We start from the raw sequence: 21,232 nt of genomic DNA on the forward strand, positions 1-21,232 counted from the left end.
TGACCACGTGGAGCCTGCTTGCAATTCTCTCTCCCTTTCTCTCTAAATAAATATTTTTTAAGAAGAAGAAAACTAAGAGCCTTGCCAGTCCCTAGCAGATCCAGTTCCACCATAAGACATCACATTCTGTAAGGATCCAGAAGGTCACAATGCCCTCGGTACTTCTGTTCTAGCGCCTGGCCTGCCTGTCCGTGGGCTCCGCGCTTTACTTATCCCAGTTTCGGCATAGTCCAGTCTCTCCCCCCCCCCCCCCCCCCCCCCCCAAGGAATGCACCTCTCTTCCAGTCTCAATTTCTCTAAGAAACTCCCAACTTCCTCAATGCCCTGTCCCTCTGCCCAAAACATTAATAGACTCCGATCCCACGGTTTTCTATGGTCCTCATACCACCCAAGAGCCTTCCATTCTCGCTTTAATCAGTGTATTTCGTACCCCTGTACTAGTTCCCCACCTGCTGACTTACAGAAGCGGGACCATTACGTCTGCCCCTCCACTCCCGGAACACGCACGACGTGAGCGGGCCACTACCCCGCGAGGACGCTTTCCCAAACCCGGGGCTGTCCTGGTCATTACTGGTACAAGGTTGCCGGCGGGGTCAGCACAGACGAAGGTCAGGGCCAGAGAAGTAAAACGAAGAGCCCCGCACTCGCACGTCCCTGGTACTTACTCCACATCCGGGGCTCTCATCCGGGGCCCTCACCCAGGGGGCCCTCATCCGGGGCCCACCTTCCGCCCACGGCCACGGGACTCCGCCTCCGGAAGTGCCACTGAGAAGCGCCGGCCTCCAAGCGGTCTAGAGCGGCCCCCGGAAAGCCCAGGGCTGCCCCTAGAGCGAGGGTGTCCGCGACGGGACGGCCGTTCGGCCTGCCCCTCCTTTCGGGTGAGTTCCCGGTAGCAGTCCTGGGGTCGCGGCTAGGTTAGGCTCCCGGGGAGGAGGAGGAAGCGCCCGGGAACTCGGTCGACGGCGGTTCCCGTCCCCAGAGCGCTCCAGGGCGGGCGGGCGAGGGCCTGTTTTCCTTCAGTCAGGGTTCGCCCTGACGCCCAGCGAACCGATGGCCCCGCCGCCAGGACCCGGTGACTCTGCCCTGGTGTGAGCTGGGTTTCTGTGGCCCGCCCTCGCCCTTTCGGGATCGCGTCTTCTCCTGACAGGGAAGCGAGAGGAGGGCAGCGCCGGGCGAGGCCTTCTGAGGACTGGGCGCGAGGGCCCTTTCTGAGGGTTGTGGAAGCGGGACGGAAGCCTGTCGCGTCCTTGGCTTTGAAGGACGCCGGCCAAACCTGTTTGAGAACCGCAGCTCTTCCCAGGGTTACTGTCGGGCCAGTGGGAAGCGGTCTGCCCACCTAGTCTGTCGGCGAAGGGTCTGACCCCCTGAGTGGAATTTTGTTATTAGTCAAGCCCGTTTAGTAATTCAAAGTGCGCTGACCGAGCGTTTACCAAATAATTTCTCAGGGGTCTGCTGAAAAAATAATAAATAATCATAACTGGCATACTTTTCTAGGTACAAACTTGAGCCTTGAAAGAAGTTTGCGTATTTCAAATATTTTAAACTTCCCACAGAACTCTATTAAGTTGTACTTTCTTGTTTGTTTTTTTCTTGAAATATCACAAATTCTGAATTGGTGGAGAGTTTAAATAAACCATACTTGGACCATATGGTTTGGTTCATAGCTATTTGAAACGGAAATTTTTCCATTTTTTTCTTTCTGTTGTTTTGTTTAGGTGGGTAAATCATTTGTAGCTGTTTTTGTGGCGTATCTACAGCATGTCAGATACTTTGCTCAGTCCGGAGGATGTAAAATAATGGGCCGTCTTAACTTGTTACAATAATTTTTCCCAATCTCACCCAGCAGTGATGATCGTTGTCCTCCAGAACAGGGATGGAGGAAATACCAGCCCAGGAAGCAGCAGGATCAGCGGTTGTCCAGTTTCAGTCTTTGGGGAGCCAGCCTGAGGGTCTGTCCCCAGAGCCTCAGTTCGCGCAGGACACCGACATGGAACAGGAACTCAACGGGGGTAAGGCAGAGAGAGCCCTTCAGTCCAGTTGAATGGGAGTTGCAGTGGGGCTCCCGGGCCTGGTACTTAGGAGGCCAAGAACTTCGATAAGAAGATGGCCCCCAGGGTGTCTGGAAGGGAAGGACAGATGTGACTCAGTTCAGTCCTGGTCTTGGGCTCTTATATTAAGGACAGCCTCTCTTTCTTTAATAGGCAGAGTGGTGGCATTCACTCTGCTTTAGCTATTTTTCATTCGTCCAGCCTTTTACTTGATCCCAGATTCATTTCTAGGATAATGCTGCTTTTGCTGCATCTCACAATCCTCGCCGCCTCGCTTTTACTTCCTCTTAGGTTTAGGGCCCATCTCTCCCCCTGTTCCTTTCACTTAGTTTCTTCCTTCCTTGATGACTTTGCGAGCTTTGCCACCTGCCATTCTGTTGCAGCTGCAGTGTTTGTGACTAATCTGATTTTGGCCAAAAAAACCAACCATTTAATTCCTTGGTTGAGCACAATGCGTGGACACACATCACATATTGACTCCACAGTCACATCTTTATGTAAAATCGTATAGATAGGTTGATATGTCTGGTACTTTTTTTTGTTTTGTAAGAACCTTCTCTGAGATTACATGTGGCCAGCTGCAGTGCCCGAAATAACTTACGTGTCAGCAACTCACACTGCGAGTGCCACGGCGTGTAGAGTGTTGTGGAAAGGATGGTGAGGAAACAGGTGACCATTCTTTATTCTTGGGAGCCTTACATGCTGGTCGTAGAGACAGTGCCAGTTCACATAAAGGCTTAATGAAATTTACAGAACAGGGTCTGGGAAAGCGTCAGAAGCTGACTAAATAACCTCTGCCCTGGACAAGTCACTGCAAGTCTTTATGCTTTGCTTTGCCCATCTGCAAAACAGGTATAGTGCTTACCCTTCTGTTAGAGGAATGTCCTGTCATGAGAGTAAAGTGAGATATCAGATTTCTTAAGAAAATCCTGTATCAGGTCTAAATGTGGGTAAGGAGGGCATTCCAGTGCTGAGAAGGAGCAGAGTAGACGCACTCAGTACCTGATAAATGTTGATTGGTGTTACTAGAATGTTGATGTACAGAAGGGTCCCACTGACTCCCTCTTCTGTCAGGGAGCCCTGGGGAAGGGCTGCTCTCACTCTTGGCTCCTTTCTCCTCCCTCAGCTCCACCTGTTCCCCAGGTGCCTGCTCTTCCCCATGAGGGAAGCCCAGGAGACCAGGCAGCCACGCTCCTGCCAGCCAGGTACCAGGTGAGCTGAGGAACCCTCTGTTTTTCCTCAGGGACTGTTGCTACTGATCGAGTGTGGCCCTTCCCTCAACCCATCCGTAAACCCTGCCTGAATCTTTTTTTTCAATAGCAGACCCCAATTTGGAAATTGATCCTCTTCAGAGACCTGGACTTCACACAAACCACCTTCCCATCTCCCCACCACCACCAGTAAACACTGTTCCTTCTCTATCCCTGGTGCTGTGATGGGCGTTTATTAGATATTAAAGGTTATGGAACTTATTCCCTAGATTCTAGTCTCTTCTCCCTCCTCCCCAGCTTTGCTACACAGTGGACACCCTCTTTGTGTCATCTCCTTCATTTTCTGGCCATGATGCTCTAGTGGCCTCATTCCCCAGCGCAGCCAGGCTGTATTATTTCAGGAGTTTGTGACATTCGAGGATGTGGCTGTGCACCTTACTCGAGAGGAATGGGGATGCCTGGACCCTGTTCAGAGGAATCTCTACAGAGAAGTGATGTTAGAGAATTATGGGAACGTGGTCTCAGTGGGTAAGGACTTTCTTATTATTCAGTTTACCTTTTAGGATTTCTTTACTTCCTTGGTTTCTGAGGAGGTGTGAGGTCTCTGAGAACGTAGAGTGTGGCTCAGATTCCAGGTCTTAGAACCTCTGAATCCTCCGTCTTCAAGGTCATCTCCTCTGGGAGTGGGTTTTCCTTGGGGGTTTCAAGATGAGACGTTTTATTCCTTATTTGTAATTAATGATTGCTGCTTTTGTGGGACATCTGTTCCCTGTTAGAAAAGGGAAACTTGCTTGTGCTTGGCTTAAGTTCTTGACTTCCCTGTCTTTTCTTTTTTTATGAGAGAGACCCTAGAGCCTCCCAATCCACAACCACTTTCTTTCTTGGTAATTCATTGTCTCTGTATCTGAAAGCTTTCCATTTTCTTTGGAAAAAGAAATGCTTTTTTTAAAGATAGGCTAAAATCCTTGTTGAATAATCCCTCACCTCTTAACATCCCTATAAATTCACCTCTAAGCAGGCAGAGTTGGAGAGATTTCATTTAAAGACCTGACTCACTGTGAGTCTATTTCAGTGAGTCATCCAGATGGTAGTTCTAAGTAACCTCACCCTGGGCAGAAGTATCAGCTTTAAACTGAGTCTCTCCTGGGTCATTTGGATGGTACAGTAGGCTGCTGGGCTTAGGCAGCCTGTAGGGCTATTGGCAGCCCACTTGTTTTGAACATCCCCCCTTTCCTCCTTTTTTGCCTGTCTCTGCTGCTTTTTTTTTTTTTTAATGTATGAATATATTTAATCACACTCTTCTTTTCTCTCTCTCTCTCTCTCTCTCTCTCTTTCCCCCTCTCTTTCCCCCCTCTCTTTCCCCTCTCCCCCCCCCCCCCTTTTTTGGCTTTGCCTATGCTGGTGCCATCCAGGGTGTTCCTTTGTCTCCTTGATTACACTCAGGATTAAAGAAGTCTTGTTATCTGTGGGGAGGCAGTCTGCCCACTGGAAGGTTTTTAGTGTGTTTCCCATTCCTGGCTCTTTGATCTTTGTAGGCATACTTCTCCGCCTTCCTACCACCCGGATTCATAGTGTGAATTCCTGCCCGGCCCTGAGTCATACCCAGGCAAGTGCTTTCTCTGGAGAAACACTTGCAGTTCTTTCAGCAGGAATCTCCAAGAGATGGCCCAGGTATCGGCTTCCCATCGATATTGCTCGGCCCCGCTCGGAAACTCCTTTTCCACGATTGTAAGATATTAACACTTGATCGATGCTCTCAGGATGCCATCACTATGTAAGATTGCAGCTCCTCAGATGACCTTTGTTAAATTTCTGAAGGGCCGAGGAGGCCCTCCGTTGCAGCCAGATGCATTTTGAACCTGAGTTATGAGTTCATTCGTAAGCCACGGTTGGTGGTCATCTATTTGTGTTCTGTGAAACCACAAAGTTCAACTCCAGCTCTTCAGTTATGATCTTTTCATGTTATTTTAGAATGTGGGACATATGCTGTGCACTGTTCTTTTCTGAGTGAACGTGACCCTGCCATTTCTGTTGCCTAATTTTCCTGCAACCCCTGGCCTTTCCTCATATTTAACACTCTAGTCTTCTCCTTTGTGTCCCTGTGGCCCCTTCCAAGGCCCTGCCTTTGTCTCCTTTACTCTTTGTGGTGCTATACAGATTGACGCATTTATATGACTTTTCCGGATCAAGTTTTCCTTAGCTCTGTCCTTCACGGATGGGAGATGGGAGGGCAAAAGAATTGAATTTCCTTATTTCAGGGTATTAAACTGAATGTATATTTAACAATTTTGTAAACTGTAAAGTGATATGTAATTGTAAACTACTGTTAATTTTATCTAATAATTACATAATTTCCAACAGTTAACCTGTCTACTTTTTGGAGTAAAAAAAAAAAACTTCTTAGCACTTTAATCAGCCTAATAGCACAGCATGCTGTTGGACTGAATTTTTTTCTCTGTCATCTCTGCACATATACAGGACGTGCATGCACACTCACACCTAATGGGTACAAATGCACACAAGAAGCCCTCCTATTCAACTTGCTTTGGTGACCAAGTCAGCAGCATCTTTTTAGTAATTTTTAAAAATTTTTTTAAATCTTTTTTTTGAGAGAGAGACAGTGCAAGCAGGGGAGGAACAGAGAGAGAGGGAGACACAGAATCTGAAGCAGGCTCCAGGCTCCGAGCTGTCAGCACAGAGCCTGACGCGAGGTTTGAACCCACAAATCGTGAGATCATGACCGGAGCTGAAGTCGGCCACTTAACTGATTGAGCCACCCAGGTGCCCCAGTAATTATTTTTTACAAAAATTAGGAGATGCCTTTCATTTTTGTGGGCTCGGCAAACTTCACCTGAAGTTTAAGATTTTACACTTAATTAGCTTAATGTTTGGTGTTGTAGAATAAGGATTATAATTCAGTCCCTGACTTAGCAACCCCACTATCAAGTTCTTTTTCCCATGGCAGTAGCTCAGAGTTGTATTTGCAGCAGACATCAAAACTTTGTTCCTTTTGGATAAGTGCTTCTACTATAAAGTAGTAAATATACAAAGTATGAACAGCTGAGCTATAAAAAAGTAAGTAAAAAATCAGACTTTTCATTACCAAATCTAAAAAGAAGCATATTCTATTGACAACGAGTGGATTACTGGCTTGAGGGTCACCAAAGGGGAGTCATTTGTGACTTAGTTCAGGAGACCAGGAAAGTGGTCTGGATTCCATTTCACACAGAGGCAGTGTGGGCAGGTGCCTTTTTAGATAACATCATTGGAAACATGCTTATCAAAATTCTGGTTGTTGATAAGTTGATAAATCAGGAAGTGTTTGACACATACCTTTTACTTTTTTTTTTTTTTTTAATTTTTTTTTTAACATTTATTTTATTTTTGAGACAGAAAGAGACAGCATGAATGGAGGAGGGTCAGAGAGAGGGAGACACAGAATCCGAAACAGGCTCCAGGCTCTGGGCTGTCAGCACAGAGCCTGACGCGGGGCTTGAACTCACGGACCGCGAGATCATGACCTGAGCCGAAGTCGGCCGCTTAACCGACTGAGCCACCCAGGCTCCCCTACCTTTTACTTTTTGAAGTTGATGTCATGAGGACAAAAATGATTTTGTATAGAATGTCTTTTACTGCCAGTCTATTTACTATTTATTGAGGAGTCAACGTGTTACGAGGTACTGTACATATCTCATTTAATTCACCATAACCCTGTGAAGTAGTTATTATTCTATTTTATACGTGAGGAAACTGAGGCTCAGAAAAGTCAAGTGATCCGCTCAAGGTCACAGCTAGGCTTAGGACTCAGATCTGATTCTGACACTTAGGCTCTTTTTCACTATTTTACCCCTTAGAACAGTTAGTCCAACCGTATATAGAGTGCTTTTGTGTGTGTGTGTGTGTGTGTGTGTGTATGTTTAATGTTTATTTATTTATATTGAGAGGTAGAGAGAGAGAGAGAGCCCGAGCTGGGGAGGGGCAAAGAGAGGGAGAGAGAGAATCCCAAGCAGGTTCTGCACTGATAGTGCAGAGCCCGATGCAGGGCTCGAACTCACAAACTGTGAGATCTTGACCTGAGCCGAAATCAAGAGTTGGATGCGTAACTGCCTGAGCCACCCAGGCGCCCCTATAGTGTTTTTTATATTCTTATGGCTCTAATACTCTGATGACAATTAGAAATAGCCATGAAAAATTGGACAGAAGTGCATAAGGCTGTACAGTTTGGGAACAGAAAGAGCATGCATTCAAAAGAAAACTGTGTTAGGGGTACATTCCACTAAAATAGGTATCTATGCAAGAATAATACTGCTAAGGAGAGATTTTATTTGTGTATTTATTAAGGACCAAGAAGAAAGGCATAAAGCTTCCATGTGGCAAAAATCTTAGCATAACTGGTTCAGGCAACAAACCAAATAATGAGGTAAATTTTAAATGTTATTTATCCAAGGTTCTGTTTAAATTCAAGTTAGTTAACATATAGTGTAGTACTGGATTCAGTTAAATGTTATTTTTAAAGACCAAATTAAGTTAAAAATAAATTAATTGGAGAACTGTAAAGTTTAAATAGAATTAATCAAAAGGCTTTAATAAAGTAATTTTAGATAGGAAAAATTTAAAGTAAATGCATATTTTGAAAGCCTAGAGTTTTGACTTTAAAATTTAGGAAAAAGCATTCAGATCAATGACAAGAAAACCTGCCTTCATGCTTCCTGTGGCCTTTAAAATGGTAGATTTGGAAAGAATGTAAATTGTGAAATCAGACTTGGGTTTATCTTCCCAACTGTGATATATTGAACAAATTATTTAAACTGATAATGATTATCTTCATCTATAAAACATGAAAAATAACGTATGCCTTTCTGGGTTTGTGCCAGGGATTAAATTAGATTAAATTACATAAGTACCTGGCTAATAGTTATGTACATGCTTTTTTGGAAAGGACTGCAAGTGATATGAGATATAGACCAGATTTTTATATATTTTTTTATTTAACGTTTATTTATTATTGAGAGACAGAGAGAGACAGAGCATGAGCAGGGGAGGGGCAGAGAGAGGAGGAGACACAGAATCCGAAGCAGGCTCCAGGCTCTGAGCAGTCAGCACAGAGCCCGATGCGCCCAAACTCATAAACTCATAAACCGTGAGATCATGATCTGAGCCGAAGTCAGATGCTTAACCGACTGAGCCATCCAGGTGCCCCATAGACCAGATTTTTAAATACAAACAAATTTCAGGAGCGTGTTTGAATTATTTCTTGATAGGGGAATTTCCTCAAATTGAATATTGCTTATACTGTTGCCAAGGAGTTAGGATTTTTATTATAAGGAGAGTTTTATTTCTTTGACATTAAGTGATCTTTTTTAGTTTCCTTTTAATTGGAACATCCACGACTCCAAATCTGTTGGATCTTGGCTCTCCATGTATTATTCTAATAACTTTCTCTGTTATTTTTATTGTTTTCACCCTTTACTCCATCGTCAATGTGTTGGTCCTCTGTTCTCTTTCTGTACGAATTTTGGAGGAAGGACTTCATTCATAGTCATTATTTTTTTACTAGTAGATTATGTAAAAGCCAGGCTCTGAAATAAGACTGGCTTTGAGCCCTAGCTTTACCTGTTATTGTGACCTTGGGCAAGTTACTTAACCTCTCAGTCTTCATTTTTTTATTTGGGAAATGGGTATGACAATAGTTTCTACTTTGTAAAGTTAGGATGAGTATTAAGTTAGTGAAAATTTGTAAAGTTCTTCGTGTGGTACTTTGCACCTACGAAATGAGCAGTAAACCTTAGCTTAATATTTTAATGATACTGATGATACAGGTGACTTTAAGTCTATTTCAAACCCTGTTCACTCATCTAAACTGTGGTCTTGTATTTCTAATTGCCCAGCAGGCATTTTCTTTTATACCTGACTGCATTACATTGGACACAGTCTAAAATCAAATCCTTCTGGGGTCCCTGGGTGGCTCAGTCAGTTAAGTATCTGACTTTGGCTGAGGTCGTGATCTCACGGTTTGTGAGTTAAAGCCCTTCATTGGGCTGTCTGCTGTCAGTGCAGAACCCTCTTCAGATCTTCTGCCCACTTCCCCACCCCTCCCCCATTCATGCTCATGCTCTCTCTCAAAAATAAATAAACATTAAAAAAAAGTTAAAAAATCAGGGACGCCTGGGTGGCTCAGTTGGTTAAGCATCCGACTTCGGCTCAGGTCATGATTTCAGGTTCGTGTGTTTGAGCCCTGTGTCGGGCTCTGTGCTGACAGCTCAGAGCCTGGACTGTGGTTTGGATTGTGTGTCTCCCTCTCTCTCTGCCCCTCCCCTGCTCACACTCTGTCTCTCTCTCTCTCAAAAATAAATAAACATTAAACAAATTTTTTTTTTAATAAATAAAATCAAACCCTTTTTTCCACATTGTTGTGTGTAGGTGACGTAGGTGTATAGAGTAAATAACCAAAGTTTGCTTCAGTTATCAAATACTTAGAAACACCTTAGTTAATACTGAGTTAAAGTTGCAAATTATGTGGTCAGAATTCTGAGCAAAATATTTGCTGCTTCATGCCACACTAACTTTTTAATTTGAAAAATTATTTCATTTGGTATGGAGGACCTTAACTAAATAAGCATCCAAAAGGGGAATAGACTATTAATGCTCAGCAGGAATTCAGAAACATAGTAAAGCCTTTCTTGTATCTGTTCTCATCTGCCTGCTCATAGGCTCTCACATGGAATCTCAAGAGGACAGCTGTTGATTTGTAATATTTTCCAGGCCCAGTGCCCTTTTAGAAACACTGGTTACCTGTTACATGTTAACACTAGGACACAAAATTGGCATTCAATAAGTAGCTTTTAAGTAAATGAGCCAAAAGAAGTGCAAGATAGAAGATATATTGTCGCTGCTAATGAGAGTTTGTAAATAAAGTAGGGATGATAATTCCTGAAACCAATTAAATAAAAGTCCATAAACTACATTTTATAGTGACATGTCAGGATAAGAGAACAATAACAAATTGTGTAGATATTCAGTAAGTGGAGAGGAAGGCTTTTGGATTTGAGGGGCTTGAGCTAGACCACCTCGTATGTGTGCCACAAGAAGCTTTCTGGGCTGAACATGTATAAAAACTGCCCCTTTAGTACTATAATAGTTCTGCCCCTCAGGATCAGACTGCTTCTTGCTTTTACTTTGAAAGAGATTAGATCCTAGCAATTCATTATATAAGCCAGAAAAAGACCGTTTTTATGTGGAAGTGCACTTTTATTGCACTTTCTTCTTTAATATCACATTATAGTTAGTTTGTATCTGTCTCTAGGTACTTTGCTTATAGGAGACACCCCATAGATGTTTGTCGAATAAACAAGAGTGTAAGCTCCTAATGGATAAGAATGTGTTATTTTTTTGTTTCCTCATGTGCCCTGAAGCAAATTGAGATTGGTTCTTAGAGCATTTATTCAGTCTTCACTGATTCTGTTGCTGCAGTTTAGCACACCACACAATAGGTGCTTGAGTATTCACTTTCCTCCAGTCCCGCAGTTATATTTTGATGACTTCCCTTTTGACCAGGTCTCATATTTGTAGACCAGGTCTAATACAAAGGTTGATCTATAGGCAACAGCTAAAGAGTGAAAATGATCACTTCTGTGAAAACACATAAACACCCTTGCACAGATTCCCTTGTCTGAGTACTATTTAAATGAAAACCTCTCCCAAAGTCATCAACTTGCCCTGTAATACACCCATTTCTGGAGCACCAATAGGAGATCCTTGTAGAGGATCTTTGCCCTTCTCACTCTCCAGGCCTTCCCTACTGTCTTGTGAGAATTTACTTTCTCTCCATTAGCCATTAGTTAAGAGAAAAAGTGGCTGGTGTAGTATCTGGGGATAAATTGCCACATCCCATTTCCTTCTCTATGAGCAGGATTTCCATTTCCCAAGCCTGATGGGATCTCCCAGCTGGAACAAGATCTACAGGTCTTTGATCTGGAAACTAAGAATAGAGAAGTCTTAAGAGATGACTGCTCAGGTGAGTAAGGTAGAATCAATCAGATGGAATTAGTAGGGAGATAAGAGTCCAGTTGTGGAGCCAAGTTGTAGCCGCTTTGGCAATCAGAATGAAGAGCTCGGCCTGTATACCAGATGGAGAGAGCTCCTTCCTTTTCCCTTCAGTTTTGATGACTTCTTTGCATTTATTTTATCCCTTGTCATCCACAAGTTGTACTGAGTCCCTACTCAAGTTGCTTATCTATAATTCTTTTTGAACTATTTCCCTGCTATCTCCTTTGAAACACCTTAATTGACTACCTTCTTGCTCTGCTGAAAACCCTGTTTGCACCATACCCTGAACCATTTGGATACTACATCACTGCTCTTAGTCATGCCCTTATATCTGCTGTTGAGATTCTGTACGAGTACTTCTGAGTAAATAAACTCTCATTTTAGTAGATTTTAGATTAGTTTTCTCATCTCTGAGGGTTTTTTTTTTGTTGTTGTTGTTGTTTGTTTGTTTTCCCCTAAGCATAGGGTACAGATTACATTTGCATTTTCTATTTATATATTGAATCAGATGGAGAGACCAGAGAAGAGAACAAGCTGTTGATTCCTAAGCAGGAAATTTTGGAAGAAGTACATTCATACAAAGTGAGAGTAGGAAGACTCAAAAAGGATATTGCCCAAGTTCCTGGGACTAGAGAAATGTCTAAACCTGAGGACAGATTAGAAAGGCTTCAGGAAATCCTAAGGAAATTTCTCTTCCTGGAGAGAGAGTTTAGGCAAATAACAATCAGCAAGAAAACCTTCACCAGTGAGAACAATGAATGTAATGAACCTGAAAAAAGCTTCAGTCTGGACTCTACCCTTGATACAGATCAGAGAGTTCTTAGAATACAGAATATTGATGACATTGATAAGTATGATATGGGCGTAAACCAGAATTCAGCTGCTGGTAAACATGAACAAATAAATCTAATACAGGATGTTCAGAGTAGTGAATATAAGGAAAGCTTAATGGATCTCTCCCACCTTAGTAAATGTGAGAGCATTTCTGCCACTGAGAAATCCTATAAATGTGATACATGTGAGAAAGTCTTCCATCAGAGCTCTGCCCTTTCTAGGCATCAGAGAATTCATACCAGAGAGAAACCCTACAAATGTAAAGAATGTGAAAAATCTTTCAGTCAGAGTTCAAGTCTTAGTCGACATAAAAGAATACACACTAGGGAAAAGCCCTATAAATGTGAACCATCTGATAAATCCTGTGAAGCATCTGATAAATCCTGTAGTCAGAGCTCAGACATAACTCCACATAAGAGGATTCACACTAGAGCAAAATCTTATAAATGTAGTAATTGTGAAAGGGTCTTCAGTCGTAGTATACATCTTACTCAACATCAGAAAATTCACAGAGAGATGCCCTGTAAGTGTACTATATGTGGCAGTGACTTCTATAATACCTCCTACCTTGTTGAACATCAGAAAGTCCACTGTGAAGAGAAAGCCTATGAATACAATGATTGTGGGTTGACCTTTGTTAAACATCAAGGAAGTCATCTCAGAGAAAAGCCCTATACGTGTAATGAATGTGGAAAAGACTTCAGATTGAGTTCCCATCTTATTCAGCATCAAAGAATTCACACAGGAGAGAAACCACACAAATGTAATGAATGTGGAAAAGCTTTCAGTCAAACTTCATGCCTTATTCAGCATCACAAAATTCATGGGAAAGAGAAATCCTATGAGTGTAATGATTATGAGGAAAGTTTCAATCATAGCTCAGATCTTGTTCTTCAACAAGAAGTCCTCTCTAGAGAAAAGGCCTTTGATTGTGATGCATGGGAAAAGAACCTCAGTCAGAGAGCACACCTTGTTCAACATCCAAGAATTCATACCAAAGAGAAACCTTATGAATGTGATGAACGTGGGAAGACCTTCAGTCAAATTCAGGCCTCCTTCAATATCTGAGAGTTCATACCAGGGAGAAATCATATATGTGGTGAAGCCTTCAGTCACAGCTCAACCTTTATTCATCATCAGAGAATACACACCAGAGAGAAACCGTCTGAATGTGATGAATGTAGGAAAACTTCATCAACATCTGCAAACCCATACCAATGAGAAACCCTACCAATATATTGAGTGTGGTAAATGCTTCATGCTGTTTTCATACCTTAGTCACCATTGGAGAATTCATACTGGAATAAAATTCTGCCACTGTAATGAATGTGAAATAGCCTTCAAAGAAACTACCTTGTTCAGCATCAAATTCATTCCATGCAGAAAGCCTATGAATGTAATAAACATATGCACATGGGAAGATTCAGTCATATTCCACCCCTCATTCAACATCATTCCATACCCAGGAGAAGCCATTTGAGTGTAGTAAATATGACAAATCTTTCAGTGAGAGTTCAAGTTTTTTTTTTTTATCCTTAGAAAGTCCAGACTAGAATCTAATCTAATGCAAATGGAAAAATTTACCATATTTCAGGCTTTACTCCACATCAAAATACTGGAGTGAAAATTTTATATAAAATTGTTAGTATATAGCCCTGATCTTTTTCATTGCAGAAGAATATAGTCTGAGAAGTGACTTGGTGAATGCAGTGCTGTTTCCTCATGGCATTCTTTTATTTAATAGGTGGTGTACGTAGGTATATAAACTTTATTTATGGAACTCATTTAAGCTATTTTTAAAAATATGGCCTATAAATAATTTTATTTTTCCTCAAATTGGTTCCTGTTATAGCTTCTCTAAGATATTGTTAATACACCAATGTACAAACATACTAACTTCTGGAAAGTAGCTCGTTTAGCTTTTTCTGCTGTCATCAGCCCAAGATTTTTTCAAAACAGACTCTTAGGTCTGCTGTTTCCTGAGCATCCTACTTCCTATTCCTTTCCAGCCACAACACTTGGATTCCTGTTGATTTCTCCATTCTCTTAGCACCTTCAAATGATGGTTTTCTAGTGTTAAGCTTTTCACCAGCAGGTATACCGTCCCTACTTGATGTTGCTGTCTTCTTTCCTAAAGTTGAAGCATCTTCCTTTAAAAAGAATTGGATTTCCACGTCCTGTCCATCCAAGAGTTTGAAGGATTCTATCTCCCATGTATTTGGGGCAGGCAGCTAATAAATACTTTCAAATGACACCCACATTCTTAGCTGCCTTGTCTGCATCCACGGCCCTCTAATAAGAGATGATAAGAACATCAGGGAGCCAACAACACGCCTGGTGGTCTAGCTGCATTCACTCAGCGCCTAATCTGCATGGTGAAGTTTAGAACTATCTTATATACTTCTGTTGAAGGCCAGCAAAATGCTCAGGTCTGCTTTTGATAGAGCAAAATATAAAGAACATGTACAAAAAAGTCTGAGAACTTCATAAGGGAATGCAACTTTTCAAAAAAGATATTGCTGTTCTTAGGTAATATCTCTAGAGAGAGTATTTCAAGAGAGTGTCAGGTCTGTTCCTGGTAAAATTTTAATTACTACGCTTGCTTCTTTATCTGTTTGAATTTTTGCCCCCCAGTCTCCCTCATCAATGCAAGACGGTATTTGAAGTGTGGGAGCTTTGTGTATAATTGTTTATTCATCACATTTTCTGTATTATACCAGAGTCCACATACCATATAAAAGAACTTGGGTTTTTTGATCACAGATGTCGGATGTCCAGAGTTCAGGGTCACTGTTAACACTTTGCCAAGAATTCATGATTCTTTAGGTGATGTCAAAGCATTTTATTGTATTTTGTTATATGTTTCCATCTTAAGCTTCATAACATTTTGTGAATTAGACAAGTGTTATTTAACATTCTTTTTGTCATTCCAGCAAGTGAGGCCTTTGTGATTCAGATGTTACAATATTCACTAGAGATCCTCAACAAATATATAAAAATCTATTGCTTATTCTATTAGCCTCTTATGGCTAACCTCTAGGATAGTTCTACGACTATATTTTGCCGCTTAGCCATCAGCAAGCATAGGATCTTATCAGGGCAAAGTAGAGAACTAAATGAATTGATTTAAATGTAAAAGCAAATGAAAATGCATGTTACTTTCCTTGTCTATGAATGTGTATCCCTTTATGTACAGAGACCAGTGGTCACTTCTGTTAATTATGAAACAGATTAATCCCTAAATAGCAGAATATGTAAAAAATCACATGTATGCAATTGGTTTAGGAATGTGCTTTTGTACTTCCACTTGAATAAAGGTGTGTTTGATACTCAGAATCTGTTTCAAAAAATATCTAAAGGCCTCAGCCAGAAGCATTTGAAAATCTTGGAGTCACCTTCCTGGCTGCAACTCACTTCCTTCCAGAAACCTGCTTCACAACAAGACTGGATCACTCTCCTTCATACTGATACAAAGCTTGCTCTTACACAAACTTCTGGAACAAAGTCTGAATGTTTAGGGTCTTAAAGGTTTTTCGATTGGGATGTTGTTGGCACATAAATAGACTGAGGTTTCAGAGAGCTAGGCAGAATAAGTAAAACGTTTAAAAAATGAGAAACCAAAATAATCCTCAAGGAGAATTAACTTGTCTCTTTAAGCTTGCAATATTTAATCAGTCCAGTATGAGTTTGTGTTCTTATTCTTTTAATCTTGAAGACTGGGGAAGGAAGAGACAAAATCTAATAGTTAAGGTACATCTAATTTTATCTGTCTTCCATCTGTCCACCTACCTACATGTATGTGTATGTGCATTCATATTCCAACTTAACTGTCACAACAACTCTGCAAGGGAACTAGCTCTGTATTCCAGAGGAACTGAGGTATAGAGAGGTTGAAGAACCTGCTAGGGTCAGTCAGCAAGTTAATGGCTCAAAGGCCTGACTCCCAAGCTTCCCATCATCATGATGTTGGTATTAGACATCGCAGAACCTGGAGAAGTTTTCTTTGGTAGCTTTCCATTCCCTGTTACATCCTCAGTGATTGACTATTATCAGTTTGCAGTTGATCCTGAATGCTCCCAGAGCTGTCTGGGATACTAGGAGACAGTACCTTTGGGGAGCTAGTCAGAGGCCCTGCTCCCTGAAACAGGCTTAGATAGTTTTGTCAATGACAGGCCACAGGTCAGAGCTCCCAAATTCTTACCTCCTGTCAAGGTACCTCCACGCCCATTACTAGATTTATATTTACACTTCTCAGTGCCCAGAATATGCTTTTTATCCTGCTAACTGGAATTTGCTGATTGATGGACTTGTATTCTTAGGTTTACTATCACTTCTGGTTAAATTATAGCAGTGGAGTAAAGTGGGTAATGGGAAAATCAAGTTTGATTCCTAGGTTTTTGGCTTGAGCAAAAGAGTGAATAGAGGTAGACTAGACAGATGGAGACCACTGGAAGAGGAAGGAGCAAGGGGAGGATTTCAGGCAAAAGAGAGCATGTTGTAAGGGTTTCAGATGAAGGAGTATGGCATCTTTGAGGTAATTAAGCTCTCTGGAGTAATGTCTCACCCTAGGAAGTGGGATGTAGGCAACTGAGGAAATTGAAGAATGAAGTTCCAAAGAGGTCCCTGAGGTATCATAACTGCAAAGCACAATGGGATTCCCACATCTGAAAATGTAATCTCAACGATTCTTTTCATTCATTCAGTAATACTATTGCCAGGTGCTAGGATATTCAGTAGTAGTAGCCTGTGGGTACAGTTAACATACAGGAATCAAACCATTAAGCAATGAAGACTAAAGCAGATTAGTTACCAAAGCAATGGCTTTGGAATTAGACTTACCTATGTACTTTGCTGTTTACTAGCTGTGTGACTTTGGAAATTTTACTTAGCCTCCCTAGTTCCCTCATCTGTACAATGGTTAACAGTAGCATGAAAATTAAATAAGATAATGTAAAAGGTACTGGTCATCTATTAAGTGCCAAAAAGTTACTATAAACACCAATATAAAAACCAGTGAACATATAAGTGTTTGGCATAAAATCGAAAAAAGGGAACTAACTAAGGAGCAAGCAGTTAGCAGTGCAGGACTAGCATTGTCCAGGGGAGTACCCTGGATTTGGAGAGCTTAAATATGAACTTGAGAGACCATCAGGAATCCTAGACTGGTAGGAATTGCCTCCCCTTAGGCACTCCTTACTGGAGTCATCAAACTGTGACATCTGTCTCTTTTTGCTAACATTTGTATCCTAATGGTATCACATCTTACACTCCCTTCAAAAATTCAAGTGCATGGAGGAATGAGTGTTTAATCCCAGACCGGAAGGATGATTTCAAGCAGATGGTGCACTGTACAAGTCAAAGAAATACTGGAATTTTTCATTTTGCTGATGGATCTCATTCACTCTTCACTTTTAGAAAATGGTTAACCTCTTATATTTGTATTCCATCCATGTTTATAAATTTACAACTTGGACATAATGACAGTGTCTGTCTTTCTTTCCTGCACTTGCTCATTTACAAATCTCCACTCCATCTAACCATTGTCCTTCCTGGGCGCAGTTTGGACGCTTTGGTTTGAACGGGCAAGGGTTCTAAATGCTGCCTTTACTTGCTTACTGAGTCTGCAGTTTCTGGCACTAAAATTACAAAAAGTACAAACTTCATGGGATTGTCGTGAAGATTAATGAGATAAGGTCAGTTTAAGTACTCCATAGCTGGTAACTGCTATTTCGGAGTTTAGCAGGAAACTCCCCTTATCATGAACAAATTTCCCTAACATCTTTACTGTTTCAACACGTCAAATATGCCCCTGGCAAACTCCGGGCACTGTAAGCTCTTTGAATCTTGACCCTATTTCTAAGGCTTTTCTTCCTCTTTTAGCCCATTGGCACTGATATGTCCTGCTTACTTATACACTCGAGGCGCAATTGGGAGGCGCTGGGAGTAGTGAAGGGGGAACACTGGCCAAGTTGAAGCCACAAAAGGAAAGGACTGGCTGGACTGCGGGCATAGATATGAAATTCGGGCTCCGCAGGGTCCTCGATTTGTGATTTGGAAGAAAGAGAGGTGAAGATGGGTGGTAAAACGGCAAGGGTCAAGGGAGGAGGCAAGTGGTGTGCACACGGGACAGTGGCGATGAGAAGGAAACCAATTTAGACCCTAGGTCCACTTGGGCAATGAAAGGACATTGCCCATCCTCTCTCAATCCCTCCTTGGAGAAAGACGAACGCCAAAGGAGGCCCCATCTTCACACAGCTCCCGAGTCCGGCTCCCCAGCGGCCCTGGAGAACCCACGATCGAGAGGAGACCTCCGAGCTGCCTAGACGGGACCCGGAAGTGCGCGCCGGGGAGCCCGAGTTTCCAGTCCTGCCCCGGGGGCCGAGGTGGCCGTCGTTGCGGAGCGGCTGCGCCAGTGAGTGTCGGGGCTACGGGCCGGGGCTCCGGGTCTGCGCCGTGGCTGGGGGAAGCTCGGACTGCGGCGGGGGGCTCGGGCCGAAGGGATGCCCGTGGTGCGGGGTTGGGGCCGCAGGCCTGGCCGCGCCCCCGCGCCGGGGCCCAGCCGGCCTGGGGAGAGTGAATTGGGAGCCTCTCCCGGGAAACCTGCCGTTTTCCCTGCATCTGCCCTCTTCTCCCTCCCTTTTCTGAAGTGACTGCCCGTCCGTTGTCTCGCGCTCTGAAGACATTTTAGGGGAAGTCTTGGCCTTGGAGCAGCACCGGGGATTGGACCCAGCCCATGGAGAAGCTGCCTGAGCAGATGTCCCCGGAGTCCCTGTGCCCATCCTCCGAGCAGGAGCCTCGAAAGAGCAAGGGTGAGGAGCTGACCTAGCTGGCTTTCTTTGTCTAAACTTAGTCCTTCCGACCCGCGGCCTCAGATCAGATGGACACGATTGTCCTGTGAAAAACTACTGCTTTTTTTTTTTTTTTTTTTTTTTTTTTTAACCAGAGGCTCTATTACCTGTAAATAAAGCCTGTAACCAACGTTTTCTCTCTGTGTGGAGCAGATCTGCCGCAGCAGCACTATCCTAGCATAAGTCTTGGAGGATCTGTCATTCCAGCACCTGCTAACTTGCTTGGCCTTTGGAGAAGCTCACTAAATGTGTGAATAAAGAAATGAATGAACCCAGCCAAGTATGTCCCATACTGCAAATAACCAGTTAAGGAGCGGGCTCCTCCACTCATTCTACCCAAGCTCTCCTTCATCGTTAGGGAAAATACACTTACCACCCGAGGTATAAACTCCAAGAGGGTGCCTTTCCTGTGGAGTACAGTAGATAAGACAGCCACTTGCTGATGGAAAATGAGGTTAAGCTATAGGTATTAACATTTTTATTTCAATCTGCTATCCCCTCATTATCTGGTGTATGTCTGGCTATTAAAAAAATGGATATGGATTATTTAATTGGGAGACATAGGCTTAGATAATCCACATCAGGGGCTCTGAGATGGCTTATGTTTGGGGAGATTTTCTTATACAGATTTATGTGTAAAAACTATGTTTTCGGGCTAATTTTTAATTTGGCAAGTATTTATTGAGCTTTTATTGTGAGGTGTTGAGACTAAGTTGAAAGAAAGCCCAACCCCTACTCACCCACAAACTTAGAGTTGAGTTAGAATAGTTAACTGAAAGGCTGTGGGTTAGTAAACAAGGTAGACGTTCACAAGGGAGATCCTTGGGAACTGGGTATTGGCCCAGGAAACCTTAGAAAGTCACAGGTTTGGCCTGGAAAGAATTTAAAGTTCAAGGAATCAAATTTTAGATGAGAGGGGATAGACACCACAGGCTCCCTGTTGTTAGTCTTTCTAAAAGGCCAAGTGTCTGTACTCACCTTATTAAAATACTCATTTACTCCTGTTAGTTCACAGTGCCCACTGCATCCAGTCCATACTCCATAACTTGGCATTCAAGGCCCTCTGCAGGGTGGCCTCAACTCAACTTGAGAGTCTTTCCTTAGTGTTCCCCAAAATAAACCGAGCAAGACTGGTGTGTCTACACAAGGTAATGCTGAAGACACTTTGCACTATCTACTGTTGTGCCTCTGTGTCTTTTTCTTAATGCATTGCTGTCCACTACATTCTCTGCCTATCCAAACACCACTCATCCCAGCGTCCCATGCAAGACAGCCTCCTCCATGAAGTTTCTGAAATAAACAGTTGTAAGTGACATTTACATGAAAACCTGCAGGACTTGGTGGCTGATTGAACATTAGGGGGAAACAGGGTATAATTGCCTTTGTTCCCTTCACTGTCATACCTCTTAAAAAAAAATCTTCATGAGTTGCTATTATCTTTGGAATGCAGGGTACTGCTTCTGCTCCATCAGAACTGGTTACACCCAGGTTGCCAGTGGCTTACCTATAATGAATCCATTGGACACACTTTTTTCAGCTTTAATTTTTTGACCCCGTAGTATTGTCTGTTGATGTGATCATTCTTCCTCACCTCTTGTTCTTTGGTTTCAGAAGCATCATTTTCTTCTTGTTTTCCTCTTGCCTTTTCCACTCCTGTTTCTCCATCTGTTTTTATTTTTTTTTTTTAATTTTTTTCAACGTTTTTTATTTATTTTTGGGACAGAGAGAAACAGAGCATGAACGGGGGAGGGGCAGAGAGAGAGGGAGACACAGAATCGGAAACAGGCTCCAGGCTCCGAGCCATCAGCCCAGAGCCCGACGCGGGGCTCGAACTCACAGACTGCGAGATCGTGACCTGGCTGAAGTCGGGCGCTTAACCGACTGCGCCACCCAGGCGCCCCTCTCCATCTGTTTTTAAATGTTGATTTTCCCTAAGACTGTTCTCAGCCCTCTTTTTTCACTCCTGTGCGTGATCCTGTCCCCTTCCAGGACTTTACTTAACCGCTATTTGCTGCTCTTGCTGCCGCCTGGCTCCTGAATACTAGATGTTCATGGGTGTACCTCAGAGCACACTGTTTTCTGCCAGTCCCCACCTCCCTTCCCTCCAATAACAACCTTAGTTAATTTTAGTAACTGATTTTCCCAAGCTAGAAAACTTGGGAGTCATACTCTACTATTCTCCTTCCCTCCATATTCAGTCAGCCACCACATCCTGTCAGTTTTTCTTCAAAAAGTGCCTGATTCA

At 42.7% G+C, this 21,232-nt stretch overlaps 2 protein-coding genes across 8 annotated transcripts in view; both read left to right on the forward strand.

The window, feature by feature from the left end:
* The first annotated feature begins 487 nt into the window (after positions 1 to 487).
* On the forward strand, positions 488 to 15,475 carry ZNF655 (zinc finger protein 655). 5 transcript variants are annotated; one of them, XM_007081056.3, is made up of 5 exons: positions 488 to 878; positions 1,847 to 2,009; positions 3,175 to 3,260; positions 3,661 to 3,787; positions 4,795 to 5,899. In XM_007081056.3, the coding sequence occupies exons 2-5, from the start codon at positions 1,874 to 1,876 to the stop codon at positions 4,989 to 4,991; spliced, it is 546 nt and encodes a 181-aa protein (XP_007081118.2). In that variant the 5' UTR covers positions 488 to 878; positions 1,847 to 1,873; the 3' UTR covers positions 4,992 to 5,899. The 5 variants fall into 5 exon arrangements, with proteins under 5 accessions (XP_007081118.2, XP_015392589.1, XP_015392588.1 ...); XM_015537103.2 differs by lacking the exons at positions 3,175 to 3,260; positions 3,661 to 3,787; positions 4,795 to 5,899 and adding exons at positions 11,169 to 11,273; positions 11,814 to 15,475 and having other exon boundaries at positions 1,844 to 2,009; XM_015537102.2 differs by lacking the exons at positions 3,175 to 3,260; positions 3,661 to 3,787; positions 4,795 to 5,899 and adding exons at positions 11,169 to 11,273; positions 11,814 to 15,475.
* Positions 15,476 to 18,394: 2,919 nt separating this feature from the next.
* TMEM225B (transmembrane protein 225B) overlaps positions 18,395 to 21,232 on the forward strand; it is a 29,372-nt gene continuing 26,534 nt past the window's right edge. For 2 of the 3 annotated variants that reach the window (XM_042971984.1, XM_042971983.1), the window contains exons 1-2: positions 18,399 to 18,551; positions 18,787 to 18,948. The gene's annotated coding sequence lies outside the window, so the exon portion shown is untranslated. Of the gene's footprint in view, positions 18,552 to 18,786; positions 18,949 to 21,232 lie in introns of all 3 variants that reach the window. The other variant, XM_007081059.3, reaches the window with a different exon arrangement.

This window comes from Panthera tigris, chromosome E3 (assembly GCF_018350195.1).
Source record: "Panthera tigris isolate Pti1 chromosome E3, P.tigris_Pti1_mat1.1, whole genome shotgun sequence".
Lineage (NCBI taxonomy): Eukaryota > Metazoa > Chordata > Mammalia > Carnivora > Felidae > Panthera > Panthera tigris.

Excerpts from the sequence above, each read along its gene's own strand:
- ZNF655 (XM_015537103.2), top strand. The coding sequence starts at position 1,874 with ATGGAGGAAATACCAGCCCAGGAAGCAGCAGGATCAGCGGTTGTCCAG. Across the intron at positions 2,010-11,168 it reads GGAACAGGAACTCAACGGGG|GATTTCCATTTCCCAAGCCT; the intron begins GTAAGGCAGAGA and ends CTCTATGAGCAG. Across the intron at positions 11,274-11,813 it reads CTTAAGAGATGACTGCTCAG|ATGGAGAGACCAGAGAAGAG; the intron begins GTGAGTAAGGTA and ends ATATTGAATCAG.